We start from the raw sequence: 22,547 nt of genomic DNA on the forward strand, positions 1-22,547 counted from the left end.
ACCCCGACCTCTGACTGCCCAGGGTGGTGTGAGAGCAGTGATCACGCAGCTCTCAGGAGAAGCAAGGACACAGAGCTACCAAGGGCGCCTCTGACCCCTCTGGGCACCTCGGGACAGAATCGTCCATTCAGAGAGGATGGAACTGAAAGCAGCCAGGCAGCCTCTTCCCCTCCGAGGCCTTCCTTGCCCTGCCCTCCTCCATTCGGCAGAGCTGTCATCCCAGTGGGACTGGACTTCCCAGGGCTCTCAGTCCTCATAGGAAGAAACTGTGACACCAAGAATCCAGAGTTCAAAAATGAGAAAAACAAAACAAAAAACAACCCTCAGACTCTTCTAAAAATAGGCTCTTTCTAGTTAGCTCTCCTATGAGACAGCTCCCTCGTTACTCCACAGAATATAGCTGCTTTCCCACTGCCTCCAAACTCTTGTGTGAAGAGAAAAAGCTGAAGCCAGCAGTCTCCAAGAGTTTGTGGTTTGAAAAAAGAGCATAAAACCCAATCTGCAAGTTTAAGCAAACCCAGCAAGGAGCATCCTAGTATGAGCCCCGAATACGGAGTCACCTGGCTGCTGGCTGGAACCGGGATGGGGGCTGAGTTAGCAGGCACCTACCTAGTCCACAGAGCTCCATTTTCCCGGCATGTCAGGACCACTTGGCTGGCTCTGCAAATGCTGATTGCAGGGTACCACCCCAGAGTTCCTGATGCAATAGGTCTAGGGTGGGGCCCTATAATTTGCATTTCTAACCAGTTCCCAGGCAAAGGGATGGGGCTGGTCCAGAAGACTACTACATTTTGAGAACCACTGCTCTAGAACAGTCTTCCATGCTCCTGTTACAGCTGCCTCAAATGCACACAGTACCTGTAGACAGACAGACAGACATGCGCGCATGACGGCACAGAGCCCCTGACCCACCACTGGTCCTCAAATAGCTGGACCTGTCTGGCCCAACCAACTATGGATGCACCACCACTCGGGGGTACTGGCACCTGGGAAAGCTGCTGCCATTCAAGTCCTGAATAGACCTGTCACTGTATGGGCTCTAAGGCACTCCCGAAACCCTTGAAAACCAAAGTCATAGCACTTCCCTTTTCTGAAAGCAGTCACGAGCAATCCCACCCTGCTTCACCCTTCACACATGGGTAACCCCCAGCTGCAAGATCTGCTTTCTGCCCAGGCATGCTTTCAAGTTTCTGAAGCACAAGAAACCGCTGAAAAAGGAAGCCAAATTTAATGGGGAGGGCCAGAGGGAGGGGCAGGCCACTCAAGGAGAGCTACAGCATCCCCTGTGGGGGACTCCATCACCTACTGTGGGCAACGCCACCAACAACCTCTCACTCACCAAAGTAATCAGCCTTCGGGTGAGCGTCCATCTCACGCTCCAGACGTTGGGTGAGGGCTTCTAACTTCAGTTCGGCGGCCGAGGGCCCAACCTCAGGGCCTGGGATGAGGGTCTGGCAGGGCAGCTTCACTCTGTGGGTGTTGGGGCTCTCTGGGAGCACAGGCTCCAGGCTGCCATCAGGGGACCAGCCAGGGGGACCTTCTTTACAAGATAACTCAGGCAGGGTGGACATCACTGGATGGACACGGCTGGTGGGGCTGAGCTTGGGACCAATGCCAGGGTCAGTACAGCCAGGCTTGGGACCCAGGCCAGGGGCCGCACCCAGCTGCAAACTGTCCATGCTGGCTGGTAAGGATGATGGGCCAGAACTAGAAAGGTAAGGTTTGGGGCCATCCTGGAACCAGAGTTGAGGGTCCACATTTGGTTTGGGCATTATGCCTGAAACCTCACTCCCCACCCCCGAGTTTGTTCTTGGCAGAGCTCCTTGACTGGAGCAGCTCAGGGCCAGTGGTGCTGAGAAAGAGGGGGTCCTGGGCTGAGCGGGCCCCAGGTGGGCCCCGTTCTCCAGGCCTGGGGAAGGAAGGCCAGGGCTCACCCGCTGGGAAGAGGCAGTGGTCCAAAGACCTGCTGGGTTCTCACTGCTGCGGCCACAACCACCAGCATCCTGGCCACTCTCGAATGACTTGCTGGAACTCGGGGAGAGCTGAGGCTGGTACAGGTGATGGTCCCTGGAAGGTTTGGGCAGTGGTGGATCACTTCCTGGGGGGCCAGGCCACCCACTCCCTACACCAAGCCTGATGCCGGAGGTCATTCCTGGCTCTTCACCCCACTTCGGGCTTGCCAAGGGGAGGTTGTCATAATAATCTCCATGGGTGAGGCAGGAAGGATCCTCACAGGGGCCCAGCTGGTGGAAAGAAGACATCTCAGAACCTGCCATGTTTTCCTTGGAACCACAGTTCTGGCTGCCAGGCCTCGTGCCACGGACATACTGCCTGGCCCTCTGCTCCTGGGGTAGGTACAAGGGTTGCCCAGCAGTGATGGCGGTGGGTGTCCCAGGAGCTACTGTTGAGGCAGCCAGCGGGGGCTTGGCAGCACCATCCATGGTCAGCTTGCTGCCAGCACCAACCTCACGGTGGGCCTGTGGGCCTTGGCGGCCTCCACCATTGACCGGGCCTCGGCTCCCCATGGGCAGCGTCTCGTCCTGCAGGAGCTGTTGCTGCTGCTGGAGGTGGATTTTGGCCATCTTGGTGGCAAACACTCTGCGTGTTTCCTCAAACTCCGGATTGTTGCCTGCACCCTTGTCCACTCGGAAGAGTCCATCCTTGGAGGCCTCATACATGTTCAGGTCCTCAATGAATTTACTGGCCTCCAAGCCCAGGTCGTCATACTTATCCATGTCGCTGAGCGGTGAGGGGGCGTAGGCCAAGGCGCAGGGTAGTGTGGATGCGTGTGTTTGGACGGGAGGAGGGGGTAATGCTGGAGAAGGACGGGGGCTCAAGTCCAGCCCAGGACAAGTAAAGCCTTCCACCTGCCCAGCGTGAGAGTCATGACCCAGGCCTTAGAGTCTAGCCGAAGTTGAGGCCTCCAGGCCAGCTGGACCAAGTTGGCTTCCAACTCCCTTTCCCCTCGGAGGTGTCCACGTGGGGGCAGATGGTGGCGCTTCGCTGTCCCAGCTTGCTGTGCGGTTCTTTTCTCTTTTTCAAATCATAAAAGAAAAAAGAAAAGAAAAAAAAAATCACATCCTCTTTAAGCAACCAAACTCGGAAACCCACAAGGCAGCTGCCGTTGTACGGAGTAGGGGTGAAGCCGGCTCCGCCGGAAAGTGTAGAGGCCGCCGACGCGCCCCGCCGGAGCAAAGGCGCGGCGGCCAGAGTCGCAGGCACGTCCCGGGCGCTCGGTCCCCGCTGCTTCCCCGGCGGCTGCCCCGGCGCTGTAATCCTGGCCCGCGCCAGGAGGGAGCGCGGTCTGCGGCGCACGGGCCGGCCGGGACGCGGCAGGAAGTTCTCCGCAGCCGGGGCGGACGGCCTATTGTCCGATGGCGGCGGTGGCTGGGCGCGCACGGGCCGAAGGGCGGCGGGACACGGAAGTGAGTGCGCCGACCGCCGTCCCTGCCGCTCGGTCGCTGGCCGAGCACTTCCCGGGCCTGCGAGGAGGCGGAGGCGGAGGAGGTAGCGAGGGGCGGGGGCGCGGCCGGGGGGCGGGGGCGCGGCCGGGGGCGGGGCCGGCGCGCGGGAGGGCGGGCGCCCCGGGCAGGTCTGCGCCCGGCACCTTGGCCCAGCCGCCAGTCCCCGGCGAGGCTGGGGAGTCGTGGGAGGGAGGGGACAGTGTCCCGCACGCTCGTCTGCGTTCCAGCTCCAGGATTGCGCGGGGGTTCCCCGTTGCCACTGCCGCCCCCTGCGAGTCCCGGCTTTGCCCCGTCTCTGGCAGCGCTGAGCCCCGACCTCCGCGCTGTGACCTCTGGCAGGAGGCCTGGGCAGCCTGCGTGGACCCGAGAACGTGCCGCTTTAAGTTTGCGGGAGTCTCTGAGGCGCGCGCTTCTCGTCCCTCCGTGCCCGAGTCTCCCGGGCGGGAAGCCAACCCCGCGTGTGCCTCTAGATGCCGCCTCTGACCCAGCGGTGCCCGCCGCCCAACTTGCCCAAAGTGCACGGTTGGAGGCCCCGGGGTGTCACCCGTGGGCTGGCCCGAGGTCCTCTTTGACAGGTGGGGAGACTAAGGCACAGAAGGGAAATGTCCGGGATGCCGTCGTGACCAACAGAGCGTGGATGGGCGCCCAAGTCCTCTGAAAGATCACGTCGTTCCCGGGGCGCGGGCCTCTGAGGTCCTCAGGGCAGCAATTAAAACGCGTGTCCGGATGGCTCCTTATCATATAGGCAATCCTGACCCCCATTTAGATCCGTGTGACTTTGGAGGGCGCGGCTGACTCGGGATCCTCCCCATATGGCCCCTGGCTCCCAGCACCAACTCCGAGGTGACAGGAGAGGTTTCATTTCCCGCACGGCAGCCAGAGTGATCCTAAGGCAAATATCAGACCAGTCACTTCCCTACTTAAACCCTTGTCAATTTAAGAACGTTGAAACCTTAGAGAATTTTATAAAAGTTTATTTGGGCCAAACAGAAGCTATGCCAGGAATCAAGATTTCAACAGTTTGAGATAAATGCTTCCCCAGAAATGACAGTTTGCAGCTTCGTTTATGCATCTGGAATTAAGGAGGTAACTAAGAATGGTTATTACATGAGGGTGGGAGAAAGCAGCCACCAGACTACAGGATAATTAAGATTATGTGGTCTTGCTTTTTTAGAAGGAAGGGTCTGAAAAGAGGCATTTCATTGTGTTAACCCTAGATGCACAGAAACAATGGGCAGGGCTTGCTTAAGGTAAAGATACAATTTTACTAAAAAGCTATATGCCTGGGGCCTGACCACCCACCTTGACCTTCCCAGTTAGGAATTTATGATCAGATCACCCTGTGAGGTGACTTTCTATCGAACCCATTTTTGATTCACACCCTCCAAGCTATGTGGGATAGATTGAAATCAGAGCTTTTGCCACAGGGCTCCCATCCTAGCAGGCCCTGCTTCCCCCTCACCTGATTGGGGGTCTTACCTCCCTGAGCTCTAGCTGCAGGAGCTTCCTGGAGTGTGCCAAGAGCCTGTCCTTGAACTTCTCGGGCTCATCCTTCCCATCCCTGCCGAAATCACCTCCTAGAGAGGCCTTCCCAGAGTCATTCCTGTTGTTCTTTTTCAGCTCCCTCTAATTTCCTGATCAGTTCTGATCACTATTTTAATTATTTACTATATCAGTTTACATAAGGCTTTTTTGGTGGTTGGTTGGGTTTCAACCTCATTAGACCACATCAGTAAGCCCAGTACCTGGTACTTAGTAATATCTAATGGTTGAATAAGTGAATTAGGAAATCTATCTGCCGGTGATGTGACAAGGAACAAATAATATACAAGAATATGCTTTGTATTCTGCAAACCCAAAGTGTGATTCATGGGCCAGTAGAGGAATCACCAGGGAGCTTGTTGAAAATGCAACATCTCGAGCCCCACCCCAACCTACAGAGCCAGAATCTGCATTTTAACAAGATTCCTGAGTGGTTTATTTGCATAATAAAGTTTGGGAAGCACTGCTATAAAGAAGTATACTAGAGTGAGATAGTTTTACTTTTAGAATATCTTTTAATTTTTTTAATCTACAAAAGTATATAATACTACATGTTTATAACAACTTTGAACATAAACTTCTTAAAACTTGCCCACAATCCCCTTGTTCAGAGGCAATCATTATTCAACATTGTTATGCCCTCGGGTATTCAGTAATACTCGTTCATTCATAACAGGATTACTCATAAATTGAATACTTTGCTGATGAAATTTCCAGAGCAGTGGTTCTCGAAGTATGAACCAGCCCCATGAGCATCACCTAGAGCTGCTCTAGATCAGTGATTCCCAAACTTGAACACACATCGGAATTCCTTAGGGAACATCTTAAAACATTGGTTGCTGGACCTACCTACCTCCAGAGTTTCTGATTCGGCAGCTCTGGGGTGGGCACTCAAGAATGTGCATTTCTTTTTTTTTTTTTTTTTTTCCATTTTAATTAATTTATTTATTTTTAATTAGTTTCAGGTGCACAAGACAAAGCAAAACTTAGACGTTTATCATTTATATCCCTCACACTGTGTGAACCCCCCTCCCCCCATCCACTATCCCTCTGTAGGTTCCCCAAATTAATTTTCAAACCCCCATGACCATCTTGTGGTTACCGACTATTTTTCAAAACCTCTCACCTTCCCCTTATCCCCACCCCCCCGCCCCTCTAGCAACCCTCTGTTTTTCCTCCATGTTTCCAAAACTGTCTCTGATTAGTTCATTCACTTATTCTTTTCTTTAGATTCCGCATATAAGTGAGATCATATGGTATTTGTCTTTCTCTTTCTGACTTATTTCACTTAACATAATGTTCTCTAAGTCCATCCATGTTGTTGCAAATGGTAAGATTTCTTTCTTCTTTATGGCTGCGTAATACTCCATTGTATAAATGAAGAATGTGCATTTCTAACAAGTTTCCAGGTGCTAATGCTGCTGGCTCAGGGGCCACACTTGGGAGCCACTAGAGTCCCAAGTCCCATGTTTCCTCAGGGCACTGTAGCAGAATCCTGGTGCACACAGAGGTGAGCACATCTATGAGAGTGGAAGGCTGTGGCCCACTTAGCCTAACCCTTTAGTATTGGGGATGGAGGTGACAAAGCACTAAGAACATGAGGCCGACCCTGTGCAAAGTCTAATGAGCCCAGAGCCAGCTCTCTGGGTGTTCAGTGCTTGCAGCTGGGAACCCCGAGCAGGAGCCACAGACACCAGCCGGGGCCTTTTGCAAATCAGTCTTCTCTTTTCATCCTAGCTGGGTAGCTGCCTAGGCTCATACTCCATGGTTCCCTCCTGCCCCCCTCCTTTGCCCCCATCTTGGTTTGCCTGGAGTGCTCAGAAACTATGGACAATATGCCCCACTTCCACTGCAGGTCTAGAAGTAGCTGCACCATCTCCACCAACTAAACACATGCACCTGAACCCACGATCCACACATTTCCTGACCAAACCAGCTTGCCCCCTCCTAGTCAGTGGAGCTCCTTGTACTTTTACAAAACAGCTTGTAAAGATGAAGTCCCATGAGCATCACAGCTCATAATATACCGCTGTGAAAGGGTACTTAGAAATGCTAGAAATGGCCAGGGGGCCGCTGGATGTTTTACTGCTGTATTTAATTCTTAAGGGCAGAGATGCTTTCAAATTCTGTACCCTGCATTTAGAAGGGCAGCGTGGTTATTTAATATAAATAGGCTGGTTTGGACTGTTCTGTGTGCTTGGAAACGTCTGTAGATTAATATCTCCACACCAGTTGTTTATAAAATGAGCTACTGAACAGCTAGATATTTATCAGTAAATAGGCAGAGCATGCATCATTTTGTTTAAGTGCTTACCAATAATATGTTGTTTTGTCTGTTGAGTAAGAATTGTCCTATGCTCTATTTTACCAGGGAAGCCAGGCCAGGGCAATGCTCATTCCATGGCCCCGCCGAGGTAACAGAAGCCAGTATCAACACACAGCTTTCCTTTAGTCTTGAAGTCTATTTTTCATGAGCATGCAGATGTAAAAATTGTCTGCCCATGAACACACTCATGAAATGTGGAATTTTTTTTTCACTATTTAGAGAATACTTGATTCGTTTGTGTAACGAAATGTGGAATGTTCAACTTGACCTGCCCAGAATCTCAGTAACATCTGTCAGATCGTGTCCCTCCCCAGCTCCAAACCCTCCATCCTCCAGCAGCATCTTGAATCACACTTAGTGTCAGGTCCTCCCCTTGACCCTCCATGATCGGACCTCTTGCCACTTGTACACCCTAATTTCCCTCTATGCCCCCAGCTTACTCCCCTTCAGCCACACTGACTTTCTCACTGTTCCTGGGCCTTGCCCTCACCATGCATTCATTCACTCACTGAGCAAACATCACTGGGCACCTAGGATGCCCTGCGTCCTTTTCCTGGTGCTGGGGATATGGCAGTGAACACAAGAGACACCCCTGTCTTATTTGGACTTACGTTCTGGAGAAGGGGGTGTTGAACCATGAACAAAATAGATACATGCCTCAGAGAGTATATTAGAACGTGATGAGAGCTATGGAGAAAAAGGGAGCAGGGAAGAGGACATCAGGAGGGGTGCAATTTTAAAAACAATGGTCAGGGACGTTCTCAGGGAGGCAGTGACAGCTGAGCAAAGACTTGAAGAGCAAATGGAAGGAGAGATGTTGGAGACAGCCACCTAAACAACCCCGCCCAGGAGTTTTGCTGGGTAAAGTAGAATAGAGAGAAAAGTACCATCAAGAGAGGGTTTTCAGATTCTTTTTTCTTCCGCCTTCCCCCCACTCCGGTTCAAGCCATTGTTTCTCAGTCTAGTTGTGTAGGACACAGCTCCCTGGCCCATGCTGGTGTGATGAGCCTTGTGCTCCCCCGTGGCTGAGGCATCGGTCGTCGGTCAGCTGCTTACAGCAGCCCATGCCCGCTCACGCTGGCCACCAGCTGTTCATGGCAGCACACCTTAGCCCATGGCAGCATAGCAGCCTGTGGCAGCTCATGCCAACCTATGGATGCTCACAGCAGCCCAGCTCCAGGGAGAGCTGTTGTTCACAATCTTAGCTGTAGAGGGCGCAGCTCACTGGCCCATGTGGGAATCGAACTGGCGACCTCGGCATTAGGAGTGCGGTGCTCCATCCACCTGAGCTACCAGGCTGGCCCCAATTAATTATTTTTTTTTAAATATGGGGAAAGGTACCACAAATTTCTATACTGATGAGGATGATCCAGTGAGATGAAGGTCGGAAGGAGGAGAACTGCTAATGTAGGAGAGGGGAGAATTTTCGCAGTGACACGTCGAGTAGCAGACTGGGGATGGGTGCCATCACGTATTTCTTCCATGGGAATAGGGAGGAAGGATTTGGGCAAGAATGAAGGAGGTAAGTACACAGGTGTTGGAATCTTGGGAGTGGTAGGTAGCTCTTCTGATTTTCTCAATGAAATATGAAGGAGAGTTAGCTGAGAGCGAGGCCAGGCAAGATTGCTGTTGGGAACCAGCCATCTAAGGGAGAGAGTGAATGGCCTCGAAAGCGTGGCGTGATGGAAACACGAAGGCTCCCCCTTGGTCCCACCCACCACCCCGAGATTCTGGGCATGAGTTTCAATGAACCCATCAGCACAGTGGCATGTTATTCTGCAGCCAAGGCTCAGTGGCTCAGATGTGGGTGCACTGTAGGTGGAGAGTTGGGTCTCACCAGGGCTGGCTTTTGCCAAGTGAGTGCAATGTAACTAGGGTGGGGAGTTGCCATATCTCCTGCCTGGAACCTGCTCCCCCAGATATCCATGTGACGCCTGGCTTATACCCCTCAGGTCTGCACTCAATGGTCACTTCCCCAGAAAGTCCTTCTCGACTCCCCTCTCTCCATCCTTGCCCCTACCTGACACCACAGTGAACATCTAGAGTGCAAACCTCAGGCCATGTTTTGTTGACCACATTGTTCATTGCTATATCCCAGGAACCTAGATCAGTGCTGAGTATGTGGAAGGGCCCCCCAAAATGCTTAGTAAATGAATCAATGAATCACAACAGAAAAGGGAGCACAGGTGTTACCATCTATAGGTGGAAAGAGTTCATTGGACTTAATGGTGACCCAGATTTGGAGAAACAAAGAAAGGAAGCTATATTATACTCTTATAACGTTGTCACTGTAAACCTTCTGTAGATCTTATTTGCTTACCTTGTACCAAATATTTGATCTACATCATATATCTTGTTAGTCAAGTGTATGACTATATATAAATATGTGTGTGCATGCAGATTTGAATGTATAAAAAATATTTGATTTAAGAATATCTGTTTGCATGTATACATATATGTTTTTTTTTAATATAGATATGTATAAAGAATTGTTTGGATAAAGGGCATTTGAAAAACCCTACTCCAATAGACCGTAGGCAGTAAAGAGTGCCCAGACAGCCTATGAATTAGCAGGGACCCATGAAGCAAAGAGCCCTGTCTTTGGACAGAACCCTGCTTATTTTGCAGTTAACTGAAAGGGCCTTTCTGTCCCTTTTGCTGGCTACAGGGAATGTCCCTGCACACAATGCTGTGTGTGTCCCAAAGCTGGAGGGTCACTTCAGGGAGAGCTCTGAAAAGAATCTTTATATTTCAGCTGAGCAGATGGATGAAAAATTAAGAACCCAGGTTCCTTTGGGCTCTTGCCATCCCACTGATGCCCAGAGCAGGCCAGGAAACCCTGGCCCCTCTGAATCTGTTTCCCGAAACTTGGGCCCCGACTTTCACTGTGGAATGACCCTGTGAATGGAGAGAAGCAGCTGCGATGAAGGCCCTTTCCTGGTGCTTAGAACGAGCCTTTGTGTCAATGTCTGCCCTGCAGAACTGCCCAGGCCAGATGTCGATTTTAGGACCATGACCTTACACTGTGTGTGCAGCCTCTGCCAGGCAGCTGGGGCCCCCTCTTCACCAGCCGCAGCCCCACACCCCGGGCCTCCCGCCACACAAGAAGACCCAGCTGGAGGCATGTGCCTGGCCACAGGGCCCCACGTGGCTCCCCACACACCCACAGGGGAGGGAGGCTGCCTGCTGGCCCCGGCCCAACCCCTCCCAGGGCCATCTGCTTGGAGAGCAGCAAAAGATGTTTAACAGGACACAGTGAACTGCAGTGCTGATTTCTGAATCAGCTCCAGTCTCTGCTTACTCTTAAAAAAAAAAAAAAGTTCTGCATGTATATGGCTTCAAACTCAAAAGGTGCAAACCAGCAGAGTGAAGAAAAAACATGTCTCTCCTGCCTCTGAGCCCCAGCCTGCCAGAGTGCCCTCCAGAGACAACCACCATCATATTACCAAAGTACGTTGGCATGTGCGTTTTTGTGTTGTTTTTTTCTTTAACACAGAACGTAAAACTGCACTGCCCCTTGCTTTTTGCACTTCACAATCCTCTTCCAAATCTTTTCACATCATTTCACATGCAGCTGCCTCGGCTAATATTTCTCTTTGGGTGAGTCATGGACTTTTTAACCAGTGCCCTATTCACAGACTTCTGCTTGCATGCTTTTGCTATTTCCATGCCATAGCAATGGATGACTTATAAACCATTTCACACCTGGGCAAGCTTACCTGTGGGAGAAGCACCCGCGAGGTTGGCATCTTCTCGAGAACTTCACCAGGCTGCTGAAATGACTTGGTTGCCTGGATTTCTTCATCAACACCAAGGAATTCTGCCTTGCTTTCCCCTGGTTACCACGTCACCGGAGTCAGTGCTAGAACCGCTGATGAGTCAGAACAAGAACAGGAAGACGAAAATGGTCACTGACACTTCAGAGCACCTACTCTGTGCCCTGCACCACTCTCTACACCCGACGTATGTTACAGTGTTTAATCCTCATGACACAGTGTTTAACAACTCATGAGGTAGGCTCTGTTATCCACTATTATCCACCTATTATACAGAAGAGGAAACTGAGGCACAGAGGAGCAAGGAACTGGCCTGAAGTCCCATAACTCGGAGGCAGTGGGTCTGGGATTGGAACCCTGGGAGCCCGGCTCTATGCCGCACCACCTCTTGTAACAAAATCGTCTGAGCGATAGCGTGGGTACTGAAGCCGGTGTGTGTGTGTCCACGGATGCTGGCCTGCCCAGCCCGAATGGGAACCTCTGTGTTCCCCCTGGTCACCTCTCCCGCCCTCAACCCCTGGCAGCCACTGATCTTTTTACTGTCTCCGTACTTTTGCCTTTTAGAGAATGGCATATATTTGAAATAATACAGTGTGTAGCCTTTTCAAATGGGCTTCTTTCACCTAGCATTAGGCATTTCAGATTCTTCCATGTCTTTTCATGCTGGCTATCTCATTTCTATCAATGGAAGTATTGATATTCCATTGTCTGGATGGACCACACTTTATTTGTCCACTCACCTGCTGAAGGGCATCTTGGTTGATTCCAAATGTTGGCGATTGTGGATGAAGCTGCTATAAACATCCACGTGCAGGCGTTTGTGTGGACATAAGCTTTTCAGTTCATTTGCATGAATATCAAGGAGCAAGACTGCTGGATTATATGGTTAAAATATAGTTAGTTTTGTAAGAAACTGCCCGACTGTCTTCCAAAGCAGCTGCACAATTCTGCATTCCAGCCTAACGCCCTCTAACAGCTAACTCCCAGAAGGCGGCCTCAGGAGTCGAGTCACCCCGGAACTAATCCTGACCCCACCGTCAGGACTGGCATGTAGTGAGAGAAAGCTGCTCACCTCACACCCCATCAAATGGGCATTGATCGCAAAGTCCAGCGACGCCAAGTCCTGTCAAGGATGTAGAGCAGGGATGGATCTCCTCCACTGCTGGAGACATGAGCGCAGGAGCCCTGGAAACAGTCATCTGGTAGACCTCAGCCCAGTGACTCCACTCCCACAGCTGTCCCCACAGAAACCCGGGCCCTGGGAGACATGGTTCATGCAGCACTGTTAGTAATAGCATCCCGGAAACAGCCCCCAAGTCCACTGAGGGTAGAATGGGTAAAAATATACATATATTCCAGTCGCACATTTCATGAACTACAGCTCTGTGCACAATTATGGATACATCCTAAATGTCCCAAGAGACGACTTAGAGCAAGAGACAGTTTTATAAAGTTCTGAAGCAAGCAAAAGTATAGGGAAATACAAGGGAATCATATACATACATAATAAATAAACTTCAGGTATTGGTTACCTCCCTGTGTCACTGGGGTGGGGAACCCATGAACCTCAAGAATATTCCAGTTCTTAAAGGGGGTGCTGGGTTCACGCTTACGATTTTTAGTATCATGCTTCACACACAGATTGATATAGACCAAATATTTCCTAATTTTCTCTTTAAAATAAAATGTTGAAAGAATATACACCACCCCGTTAAGAGTGGTTATCCTGAAGGCAGGGGAGAGAACTATGGGGAACTTTTATTTTCTATTTTATATAATTCTAATCATTTATTGTAAATCCTTTAGAGCAGATATGCGGAGATTATAGCTTGTGTTTGGGAGAAAAAAGCCAATAAAGTTTAAAGATAGGAAAGAGAAAGAAAGCTAAAAATGAAACCCCTGAGTTGGCGACCCATCTGAAAAAAACAAGGCTTAAGAGAAGCAGAAAGTGGTGTGTCTACCAAGGGCCCAAGAGGGCTGTCAGCCCTCAATGCGGGGCCCCAGGTTTACACTTTCATCAGTGTCTTCCATTGGTGACCAGAGAAGCACCAACAAGACTGGAACGTGAAGACATTTACCATAAGCTTCATGCCTCTGTCCCTTACCAGCCCCAGTGCCTGTGTTGTATACAAGGAATTAAATATTAAAAAATAAATAAACAAATCCTGCAACCAGGCTATGACTGTGGAAGTTTTATGCGAGTCTGAGTGTGTTAAGCATCCTATTTTGCTCAAGGTAAATATTTAAAATATACCACAAACTTTGAACTTTATTTTGACGCTATTTGTTTTCAAATATACTGGGAGCCTCAATGATTCAAAGCAGCCAGGACCTCGCTTGACCCTTGAGAGGCTCTGTCTGCCTGGGATCTGGGAAAGAGGGAGCAAAAGAGTGTGTGTCCCTGTCGTCCAGCCCTATCCCCACAGAGAGAATCTAGAATGCTGGAACAGGCTGACGAAGGACTTGGGGCATGGGCGAGGGCCCCAGTGTGGACAGAGAGGGTGCACCCACCCCAGCCAGCGATGGCGCTCTGTGCCGTGAGCTCTGCTGCTGCTGCTGCTGAGAATACTGTCTTTGTGAGATCGAAGATCAACTATTGCAGGTAAATGAGATACCACATTTTCGTTAAGCAAATGAATTTCGTCAGCCATGGGCCTTCACATCTGCAGAGCATATTTAAATATAAAAATATCATCAGTATACATATTTATGTTTCAAGTAAAAGAAAACATGTTTTCTGATGCCAAAAATAATATAACTTTAGTTGACAAAGATTGGGAAAGCATGGCAAACACGCAGAAGAACATCAAAGCCCGTCACAGTCCCCTGGGAAGCAAAAGCCAAGACAGTTACAGTTCGAGTGATTTCTCCAGAGTGTCACCTGTGAAATATAAAGAGGGGCGGGACTAGGAGTAGGTGAGAGAGGCCAAAGGTGGTGATGCCTGTCCAACACCTGCGAGAGAAGAGGGAGAAGGAAGGAGGATTGGATAGGCAGAGCCTCAGCCCAGAGTTTTGGCCAACACAACATAGAGCTCCGGCACAAAGATTACCTAGTCCTATGCGAGGGAGAAGTGACCAAGCCCTAGTACCCCACCATGCTCAGTCATTAGCTGGGGGCTGCCGGGAGAGGGCATGGCCTCAGCTCCGATGCTGCTGCTGGAGGCCTCGGCTAACAGGTTCTCTCCTGAAGGGAGATCTGAGTGGCTCATCTCCAGGGCCGCCATATGTATGTGTATGAGTGTGGATCTATGTCTATGGACAGAAATGATTTTGGTTTACAAAATGGTGATCCTATTACACAGACTGCTTGGTAGTCTGATGTTTTTCCTACTTAATTTATGTCACCGAGTACAATGACACAGACACATATTGTTACATGGTTCTTTCAAATAGTAATTCATTCAGTGGAGCTTCAGGGCGTCCTTGAATTTTCTGGAATGTGCTAAATTTTGTGAAAATGTACAGATGTGCATTTTCTCAAGAAGAGGGCTGGTAGTTCTCCTCACATCCTCTAAGAGGTCAAAAAAAAAGGCCGAGAAGCACAATCTAAAACCGTTTCTGGCAGTGGCAGGCCATGATTTATGAAACTAGTCCCCTGCCACTGAGTCGGTTTCAACTCCAGGCTGCAATGAACACTGGTGTTCATAAATCTCAGGATAACGCGATTATTCATTCCCCTGGAGTGAATTCCTACAAGAGCAGCGCTGAGTCAACGGGTATGGGCCTCATCGTTAAGGCTTTCGATGCTATTGCCACATATACCAGATGCCTGGGAATAGGGAACTTTGGTCAGAGCACAAGAAAATCCCGGCTGCCATAACGTGTTATCCCTTTTTCCTTCTCCAGAGAACTGGTGAGCATTACCAGTTCCAGAGAGGCTAGACGGCAGGGGATTTGTTTTTTTGTTTTTTCATAAAGATCCCCCATTATTTAACCATCAATAGGCTGAATCTTCACCTACTTCCCTTCTGTAATATTTATGACTCTTCTGCTTGTAAGTGACAGGGGCCCATCTCCACCTCGCTTAAGAAAAAAGGAAGTTGATGGCTGGGTGCGGGCACATGTTACGGTGCACAGGGCAGGTGCTCAGTCGGGTGGCCTCCCTCACTCCTCTCGTCTGCTCACCACAGACGTGCCCTTGGCTTCTCAGGCGGCCTGCTGGTCATCGCCAACCCTACGGAGGTCCCGCCTGTTAGAGTCCAGGGGCTCATTGGAAGATTGATTTTCCTTTTTCTGTCTCAAACTCAACTGCCTGGGAAGAAACTCTGATTGGCCCAGATTGAGTCAGGTGATTCCCCAGCGCAGTCACTGTTCCCAGGGGGCAGGGTGGACCTGTATTAGCGCTCCAAATACTAAGTAGTCACCACCACAGGGAGGGAAGTGCCATGAGTGCTAAACGTTGCTCTAGAAGGAGAACAGAGTTTCCATTGCCCCTCGTCAGCTCCCAGAAGTCGTTTTTGGGAAGAGAAGCACATGGCCTTGACCCTGGGCTCACCCAAGAATGGGGTGGGACATAGGTGAAGCTGCAAGAGAACAAGTATCATTTGGCTGCTCAGCCGCTGATGTATGGCTAAGAGTAAGGCCCTCGGAGCAGATGGAAACAATCAGTCACTTAGCCTTTGGGTTGTAAACAGTTGGCGTGCCCCCCACCACTAACACACGCAGGCCGCTCACAGTCTAGAAGGGGGAGATGAAGTCAAGGGGCGGAGGAGAGTTCTCTGTACAACGAAGGAATTTTCAGGGGGGTGGTTAGGGAGGTAACATTTGAGGGGAGATCTGGAGATGGAGAAAAAGCCAGGCACACAGATACCAGGAGGAGCCTTCCTGGGGTGGGGACGGGGGCAGCGCCCAGTTCTGAAAGCAAGGCCAGTGTGGCCGGAGCATGGGGATCGCTGGGAGAGTGGGGGGCGGGCGCTAGGCGGGCCGGGGCAGGGCGGGTGAGGGCTCACTGGCCCATTACCAGGTTTGCCACCGGGGACTGTTAACAAGGAAAGTGACAAGACCTGGGCTAAGTTCTGAAAAGATTACTGTGGCTGCCATATTGAGAATGGACTGGGGCGTGGGGCTGGCTGCCAAGGGTGGGAGCTGGAGATGGGCATGAAGGTGAGGTGACGGGGAGGACTCTAGAGCAAGAAAACAGTGGACGGGCCAGAGATACCTGGGAGGTGGAGCAGACAGAGGCTGTGGGCGGAGATGTGGGAAAGGAGGACGGGAAGAATCAAGGAGACTCCCTCTACGTTTCCCATTTGAGCAACTGGGAGGGTTGGGCGGCAGGTGATGGGTCATTTAATGAAACGAAGTAGTTTTGGAGAGAAACAGAGATGGAGAGCAAAATCGAGAGGAGAGGCAAAGAAGCCATCTGAGTGGCCGGAAGGGAGGTCTGATTGGCCATTGGCTTTGGAGTCATTGCTGTTTGAAGCTGTGGGCTTGAGTGAGCTTGCCTGGGCAGAGGGTGTCATTAAAGAACAGGGTCCAGGACCAAAACCCTGAGGAGTTCAAAGAAAGGGGAGAGCTGAATGTGAGTCTGAGGTGAGCGGCCAGGGAGGTAGGCGCAGACGAGAGCAAAGAGTGTCTGTAAATTATGAGCAGGATGGAGCTGTGTCCATGGGCTTTGCAACACTGGCAGGGCAGTTTCAGTGGCGAGGGGGCGTGACTTCCTCAGTCTGGTGGGGAAGTTGGGGGCTGGGTCTATTTTATTTAGGTAATAAAGAAGTGGGTGACTGCAGAAGGCCAGAGGCCTTGGGAACATTTGTGCTTACATTTGTAAAGCAGCGTCAAAAAGAAAAAAATGCCTGTGACGTTTTCATCAGCCAACGTGGTTGGGGTGTGAGCTACAAAAGGGGCACCTCACAGCTTGCGGGCAGGCTGAGGGAACCCTAGAAGCTGCTAGAGAAACTGTGAACTGAGAATCTGGGTGTGAAGCAGTTCTCCTCTGCTACCTGGAGGGAGAAATGACTCCTCGCTCGGAGAATATGAGCCCTACAGACAGGAAGGAAGAATGCCCTGTTTATTTTTGTCTGCCAGATGTCACATCTGCTGACGTCCTCACACCCACTCTTCTCCCCTTTAAGCCTCAACCATTTAGGAGATAAAAATGTAGGCCCATGGCCAAAGCTGTGTGTCATGCTCGGTCAATTTGGCACAACCAGTCTACTGGGGAACTCAAAAGGGGAAATACTGAGAAGTATGGAATACTCATAATCTAATCCTGTAAAGAAAAAAAAAAATTTAAAAAAGGATGAAAAAGATTTGCTCCATGCCCTGAGAGCTGTGGATGGTCCACAGGGTGCCTACCACATCTGAGGACTAGTTGGAGCCACTATTTTTCTCTTGTCTAAATAAATGGGCCTTTTGTGTTGAAAATGATTTCATGGTTTGATTTCCTCTGAAGACATCGAATCCTTATTGATGGTAAAGTGCCTCACTGAAACTCACACTGCTGTGGGCTGGCTGCCCTGGCTGCCCTTCTCCCCAGGAGATCGGGAGGCCTGGGTGGGGACAACTGACTCCTCCTGCAGCCCCACCTTCTTGAGAACTGACCCAGCTGGGATCCTCAGGCCCCAGGCTTCTTACCCGGATAGAGGCCGAGCTGATAGCAGGGCTGGGAGAGGACCGCTGGTGCTCTTAACTCACCTGGCAGTGCACCCCCCCATCTCTTACTGTGGGGAGCAGGATTGCCTGATGCCCCAGAGGTCACCCGCTGAACCCAGGTGTGCTGAGGCCACACCTCCCACGGGTTGCTCCCTGCCCACAGCTGAGCATGGCAGGGATACTACGGCAGGCCCATTCCTACGGGATGGGGAGGTCGTCTGACAGGCGACTTTGACCCAAGGACTCCTTTAGACGTAGCCCAAGACCTTCCTTCTCTCCTTGACAGGGGTCAACCCGCATTTCCCTCTGAGGGTTCTCCCAGCCTCCTTCATTTCCCTCCACATTCTGCTGCACAGGCCTTTTCTCCAACAGGTCTCTCGCATGTCTCATGTCACCTTGGCATTTGCTTCTCAGAGGACCCAAATCAGCAGAGCTGGAGCTCCCAGAAATCGATGGGAATGTAGCAAACAGCCCCAGTGTGTGTTGCCTGGAGGGCAAGGTCAGTCATATGCAGAGTCTTATGCCAATGCCTGTCCATAATTGGGGTCATCATTCTGTCCCCTTCTGAAGAGACACAAATTCCCTCGGGAAAGGTGCACACTGCGTCCCCATGCCTTTGTGCTGCCTGTGCTGCAGCGTGCTGACACCAAGCTTAGCCTGTCATAATCCACGTCCACCTAATTGTCTGTCCCCGTTACGGGCACCTCAATGAGCTGGCGATTCCCACATTCAGTGCGAGGTGGCATGTGACACTGAAAAACATAAAGGGCTTTGGGGTGTGGTCAACTGTTCAACTGTTCCTCTTCTTGTTTGTCAGGGTCGGAGGGATCATGGCCTTCACCAGAGATTCTGGGTGTTATGAGATCAGAGAACAGGGAAGGGGTGAAAAAGGGTAGGTAGCAGGGTCATTTTACCATTCACCAAGAAATCGGTACTTCATTTATCTAAATGGGTCGTCAAGTCTTGTTGCCACTTGCATCCTAGCAAGGATAGTTTATCAGATCCCCGCTCAAGGAGAGGTGTGGGGACTGGGGTGCGTGGAACACAGGCAGGAAGTTAGAAAAATCAGACAGAAAAGAGCAGCTGGTATTCCTCCCAAATTCCCATCCTGTCTGGAACCTCAGAATGCAGCATTATTTGGATACAGGGGTGCTGCAGATGTAATCAGCTAAGATGAGGTCATGCTGAAGTAGAGCGGACCCTAAATCTTATAAGAAGAGAAGAGATGCAGAGATGCAGGAAGAGAGGGCCGTGTGAAGACAGAGGCGGAAGCTACAGCTACGTACCTGCATGGCAAGCAGTATGAAGAACAGCCACCGCTGCCTTCAGAGGGGGCCTGGCCCCGCCAACAGCTTGATTTTGGACTTCCAGTCTCCCAAACTGCGAGAGAATAAATTTCTATAATTCTTCCCCCCCCCTTCTTCCGCCTCCCGCCCCACCCCCACCCCCAACCCCCCACCCTCCCACCCCCACACTCTGGTTCAAACCATTGTTTTTCAGTCTGGTTGTGTAGGACACAGCTCCCTGGCCCATGCTGGTGTTATGGGCCTTGCGCTCCCCAGCTGCTGGCCGCTCCCACTCACACCGGCCACCGCCCGCTCCTGGCAGCCCACGGCAGCTCACGCCAACCTCCAGCTGCTCACGGCAGCCCAGTGAGAGCCGTTGTTCACAATCTTAGCTGTAGAAGGTGCAGCTCATTGGCCCATGTGGGAATCGAACCGGCGACCTCGGCATTAGGAGTATGGCACTCCAACCACCTGAGCCACCGGGCCGGCCCCCTAGAATAAATTTCTGTTGTTTTAACCACTCAGTTTCTGGTGCTGTTTTACAGCAGCCCCAGAAAACTAATACAAGAAAACCCCTGCACACTGACACAAGTGGCACATGGCCGTCTTTCCGCTGGCCTTCAACCAGCCTCTTCATGAATATTCAGAATCCCCCAGGGAGGCAGATCTGGAAAAGGCATTTTAACAACATTCGATTCTTTCATTCAACAAGTGTGTGTTCAGCATCTACTCGGTGCCAGGCCCTGTGCTCCATGCTGGGTGTGCGGCGCACGTGCTCACTGCCCCATGGAGCCCCCAGGCTAACGGGAGACAGATGCACAGGGAACCGTCACACAGTGGATGGAGAATTCCACATTCTCAGCACCTCTGGCCTTGATGGAAGGCTTCACTCTCCCTTCCTCAATAAATTATCTAGATCTCCCTTTTCATGTCTGTGCGCCTCTCATCTCTTTTATTTGATAATATGTATTCGTTCGTCCACTCACTCAGTTTTTCAACCAATATGCATTGCAGTCAGCATTCTTGAACTGCAAACAGCACCCACCTCAAATAAATCCTGAATCCTTAACGTGGCTAAAGTGGCTCCCGCCCACCTCTTCACTGTCCCCTGCCCTCACTCGCTGTGTCCCCGTCAGGTCCTCAAAGAGGCTGAGTACTGTCCTGCTGTCTGGCATGTGCACATGCTACCCTCTCTGCGGGGACCAGGCTGCCTCCTTGTTTTCACCCGACTCCCACCACCCTTGGAAGCCGGAGGCCTCCTCCTGTCCCAGGAACCCTCGTCACCAACCCCCAAACAGAAACCGGTGTCTTTCCGTCTCAGTTGGGCCGCATCCTGCTGCACGTGCATCTGTCTCCCATGTCAGGGGAACTCACAAGCACTCTCTGGGACCCATCATTCAGTCATGGGGACCATCTTTTTCCTGCAGAGTGGGTGGCCCCCCCACCCTCATTTCGTCACGTATGTCTTATGACTCTGGCATGTGTCCCGACGGAAACATTGTTGGAGACAAGTTTTCAAAGTGAAAGTGGGTAGGTGCCAACGTGCCATGGTCAGTGAGGAGGTGGGCAAGGCCGCCTCCAGGTCACGCGCTGCTCACCTCCGCGCTTATCCTATCCTGCATCCCGGGAAGACGAGGCCTAAATGTTCTTTTCTCCCTCAAGGGAATCCTTAGTTCCATCTAGCTATGCATCAAATGCTCCAAATATGCTTCCCTTACCCCACAACAACCATCCTCAAAACCCGACGAGCAAGGTTAGTGTTTATTTCCATGCCTCTCATCACTTTGCTGTCACCTTTTCGTAACTGCCTGATAGAGCCACGTCCCTCACAAGCGCTGGCCGTGCAGGTCAAGGGCTTCTCTGCTCCACACTCCACAGAAGACTCGGTGCAAAACCCTGTCCTAAATGCCACATCGGCCCTCCACTGTCTGGTAACACACTCCTCCAGAAGTCGGTTTGTTCATTCAGCAAACATTTATTAAATGTTAGCTTTGACCCAACTTGCAACCGCTAGGTATTGGTGGGAAACAGAGAGGGAAGACACACAGTCTTTGTTCCAAGGAGCATACGTGGTGAGGCAGGACAGAGTCCAAACCCACGCCATGCCAAAGCAATGTCGCAAAGGCACAGAGCACGACGGGGTGTGTGGCATTGGTGGCGGGGGAACCCTAACACAGCCTAGAGGTTCTGGAAGGCCTCCTGAGGGAAGCAAGGTAGATGAACAGCGGTTGGCTTGGTAAAGGACAACGTCCTTTAGAAATCTATCAGACTTCTTGGGGACACCAGTCAAGGTTGCCAAATCTCCTCAGCCACCTGTTTAGAGACCATATCTGCTGGAGGGAGGGGCATGACATCCACTCAATACCTGAAACAAAGTGAAGTGAAGCTCCCAAAACTATGCCTGAGCTCCCGCAGAGTTCAACTCCTGAGACGGTGAAGCCACCAGCCCCTCTCTAGCTTCCTTACAGAAGACAGGGCAAGTCCTTTCTGAGGGGAAGTTGATCCACCTCATGCTCTGCTTTTGTATTTAACCCGGCACACACTAAAAATGATTACAAGACATGTAAAGAAGCAGGAATGTGTGATCCTTCACCAGGAAAAGGGAGGCAAAAAATAGAAGCAAACCCATAGGTAACCACGATTTTGGGAATAGCAGGCAAGGGATTTAAAATAACTACTTAAATATGTTTAAAATTGTATGGAAAACAATAGACAACTATAGGAAAATATGGAGTAATTCAAAAGAAAAATGGAAACAACAATAAAAAAACCAGAAAATTTTGAATTGAAGTATGTAGTATCTGAAATGAAGAATTCATTATATAAGTTTAACAGTAGAGTGGACATAGGAGAAGAAAGAATCAGTGAACTCAAAAACATGCCAGTAAATATACAATCATCATATGACCAGGAATGGCACTCTTGTCATTTATCCCAGAGAAATAAAAACTTGTGTTCACACAAAAACCTCTGCAGGAATGTTCATAGCACCTTCATTGATAACAGTCCCAAACTGGAAACTACTCAGCTATCCTTCAATGGGTGAGTGGTTAAAGAAACAACAGTATGTGGTTACTATAGACTATATCTCAGTAATAAAAAGGAATGAACTATTGATAAATGCAACAACTTGGATGAATTTCAAGAGAATTGTGCTGAGTTAAGAAAAAAGCCAACCCCAAAGGTTACATACCATATGATTCCATTTATATAACATTCTTGAAATGACAAATTTATAGAGATGGAGAACAGATTAGTGGTTGTCAGGGCTTAGGGATGGGGTAGGGGTGTGGTAGGGAGGTGGGGTGGTTATAAAACGGCAACACGAGGGATCCTTATAGCGACGGAACTGTTCTGTACCTTGATGGTGGTGGTGGTGGGACATGACCTTACATTTGTGATACAATTAGATTGAACTAAACACACACACACCAGATCAGTATGAGTAAAACTGAGGAAATTTAAATAAGATCAGTAGGTTGTATTAATTTCATGATTCTCGTTTTGATATTGTTACCATTGGGGGAAACTAGGTAAAGTGTACAGAATCTGATTGTATTAT

At 50.4% G+C, this 22,547-nt stretch overlaps 1 protein-coding gene across 1 annotated transcript in view; it reads right to left on the minus strand.

The window, feature by feature from the left end:
• Positions 1-3,474, minus strand: part of LIMD1 (LIM domain containing 1) — a 60,484-nt gene extending 57,010 nt beyond the window's left edge. Inside the window, exon 1 of the mRNA XM_019724059.3 lies at positions 1,340-3,474. Within this exon, the coding sequence (XP_019579618.3) occupies positions 1,340-2,735 (1,396 nt within the window). The 5' untranslated portion in view covers positions 2,736-3,474. The remainder of the gene's footprint in view (positions 1-1,339) is intronic.
• Positions 3,475-22,547: the final 19,073 nt, after the last annotated feature.

This window comes from Rhinolophus sinicus, chromosome 5 (assembly GCF_057876585.1).
Source record: "Rhinolophus sinicus isolate RSI-liver-muscle chromosome 5, RSI-T2T, whole genome shotgun sequence".
Classification (NCBI taxonomy): domain Eukaryota; kingdom Metazoa; phylum Chordata; class Mammalia; order Chiroptera; family Rhinolophidae; genus Rhinolophus; species Rhinolophus sinicus.